Source organism: Nanorana parkeri, unplaced genomic scaffold (assembly GCF_000935625.1).
Source record: "Nanorana parkeri isolate BGI_ZX_2015 unplaced genomic scaffold, ASM93562v1 scaffold2177, whole genome shotgun sequence".
NCBI classification, from domain to species: Eukaryota; Metazoa; Chordata; class Amphibia; order Anura; family Dicroglossidae; genus Nanorana; species Nanorana parkeri.
Genome location: NW_017308445.1, coordinates 1 through 2,734, shown reverse-complemented (window position 1 = coordinate 2,734; position 2,734 = coordinate 1). Strand labels below are relative to the sequence as shown.

The following is a 2,734-nucleotide window of genomic DNA, read 5'->3' as shown; positions in this document are numbered from 1 at the left end:
CCCCCCCCCCCATGTGACGTGTATATTCCAGGAAGGGGGGGACACATCATTGTCACCTAGGTGAGAATGGGGGAATGCAGGCTGCAGTGTGAATACCAAACAAAAAAGTGACAAAACTTTAAATAACGTGACTTTTTTTTTTTTACAGGTGAAAGTGTCATCTTTGTAGATTGCAGATGGGAGAAGGGTTACAGAGAAGCAAACTCATGTTTAGTGTGGACGTCCGCTTTAAGAAAGCCAAGGTAGACTAGCTGTCATGGTGAAGGTGACTCCAGCCCAGGTGAAGGTCTCCAGACCCCGCAGCTCTCAGCCGTTCCACATGATCACCCACCTGCTCTCACACTGGAATAGGGCACCAACCAACCACCGCCAACTCTCCGCCCGGCCACCGAAGCCAAGGAAGCGCTGCGAGCCAGAGCAGCGAACCCGGCCCTGAACGCCGCCATGACTACTAGTCCTGCGATCACCACTGCGCATGCGCGGATGAGAAAGCTCGCCCGACTGGGACGAGAGCCGCGTGGGGTCAAAATTCCTCGCGTGTGGGCGCAGCAAAATGAAGTTACGGAATGTCTGTGCTCAACATATATTAAAAACAAAGACAGCAAAATACTAAAAGGCTGCGTCTTCCATAATGTTGTAATTGCGCTGAAAGCACAGACAGCTCTTCTACTGAGTGTCCCTTTTCTACCCACGAAAATGTTCATAAATCACCACACTGGGTACATGCTGAGGCCAAGTTACTAATAAAGGAGTAAAAGTCCACATTGTCTGTGTTCACTTTATCCCAAAGCAGGTCCTATGGAAAATTGTGTTCATTTAGTTTTTTAAAGCATTTGTATAGCTGCCAAAATGTAATGTTATCATTCTGGACAGTGTTCATGAGGGGTAGAACCTCTGCTATGTTTAATTGTTAAATCCATGTAATGTTTACACAGAAAGAGGATGAAATTAAAGTCTACTGTCTAAGGGGTCTATTTATGACCGATTCTCAGAGCCATTCGCCCTACTCCACAGACACGACTTCATAGCGACGATCATTTATTATTTTTGAAAACAAAATTGTAACAATGATATGGTTCTTCAATAAAGCAAATATCAATCTTCTTGTCAAATTCTTTTTTGGTGGGATTGCTGGGTATCTTCTGATAAGGTCTTCTCAGCGGATCAAATATCTAAATGTACAAAGTGTATCCTTTTACAGCACTGCTTACTCTAATGAACCATTAGAGTAATGGGGATCCCAACCTGAAAATAGTAATTTCAGGGAGGTGCCCTTTTTTTTTGTATACATTTTTTTAAAAATTAGAAATGAATAGCTTTATCGCTATTGGCTATTTCAATTTGCAATAGCAAGCTGGGTATTGCACCCGCCCTCTGCTTCTGTCAATCAGCACTGGAGGACCTGATGGAGAACAGCAGTGCGCAGGTGCAATAGCTAGTCTGCTAATGGCTATTGCAAATTGAAATAGCCAATAGCGATCTAGCTATTCATTCCTATGCTGGTTTTTTTTTCTATGACTGACTGCGACCGGCGGCCCCAATGTCAGACAAAAAAAAAAGCCGACCTGTGACAGTCTCATTGTCACAGGTCGGCTAGAACTATGAGGATGAGTGAAAAGCATCATCGTTCTCCTTTAAGTGTTAACAAAACAACATGTAATAAAAAAATTAAATAATTACGTTTCGTCATCAAAAGACGTCCTCAGGGGGATCGCAGGTCTGAGGACGTCTTTTGATGACCTCCCCCTGAGGACGTCTTTTGATGACGTAACGCGTCGGCGCGGGGCTACACTTCTCAATACCACGAACAACCAGGAAGTACAGGATACCCACACGCTGCCTGTGAGCGGCCGATTTATTAAAATATACTTTTTTTCAAATAAATGTTTATGTCGACTACACTATGAGGAGTTTTTTATTTTTGCTAAATACTGATCCATGTGACGCTGATGAGACGGCTGCTGGGACTACTTATCGGCTTCTCATCTCTTTTGCCTACAAACACCGTGGGTCTGGTGAGTGCGCATCCCAGAGGGGAGTTTTGTCATGGACACTTGGTGTGGGAAAAAGATTAAGCTTTTGTTTGAAGCTTGTCTTTATCATTAATACATCATATATACTTGGATTCTATAATAGTTTCGGACTCACTTGGTGACTTATCACGTTGTCAGAGCACTTCTCTTGGTGCCACCGGAGTTCTGAGGGTAAGGGGGGAGGGGGGGAAGAGAGAGAGTGTGATCCTGGGTGCAATGCCATACATTAAAAATATTTGTACTGTGGGGAGTGTGCACTGTGCAGCTAAATCCTTATCAGATTTCTAGACCACCAGTTCAGCAGATAGTGACCCTCATGGACAGCACAGGGGTTTAACTGTTTGTTTCCCAGCTGCAGCAACAACTAATAAAGTTATACAGTGACTGCTACTTCAGTGACCATACTGATTATTTATTCTACAGACATGCAGGACAAGGCTTACTATGGGGCTTTTTTTCATGGAATATAAAGTTCCTACTTTTAGCTAATTTTCTTTAATACCATCCTACAGTTTACAAAATGAAAACTCCTCACGCCTTTTCTCATTTGCACTAATACTGATACCGGTATCTCTACCGACACTGGGAATTTTCATGAGTACCCATACTTGTGAAAATGCCCCAATACTAAACACAGATACTGGTGTTCCATTTTTCTGTACACATTTTAACTTAATTGCACCTAGTTTTTCGGCGGTGGA

At 43.2% G+C, this 2,734-nt stretch overlaps 1 protein-coding gene across 1 annotated transcript in view; it reads right to left on the bottom strand.

Moving 5' to 3' along the window:
* LOC108800949 (NADH dehydrogenase [ubiquinone] 1 beta subcomplex subunit 8, mitochondrial-like) overlaps positions 1-485 on the bottom strand; it is a 2,981-nt gene extending 2,496 nt beyond the window's left edge. The window contains exon 1 of the mRNA XM_018572928.1: positions 332-485. Within this exon, the coding sequence (XP_018428430.1) occupies positions 332-446 (115 nt within the window). The 5' untranslated portion in view covers positions 447-485. The remainder of the gene's footprint in view (positions 1-331) is intronic.
* Between the last annotated feature and the right edge of the window lie 2,249 nt (positions 486-2,734).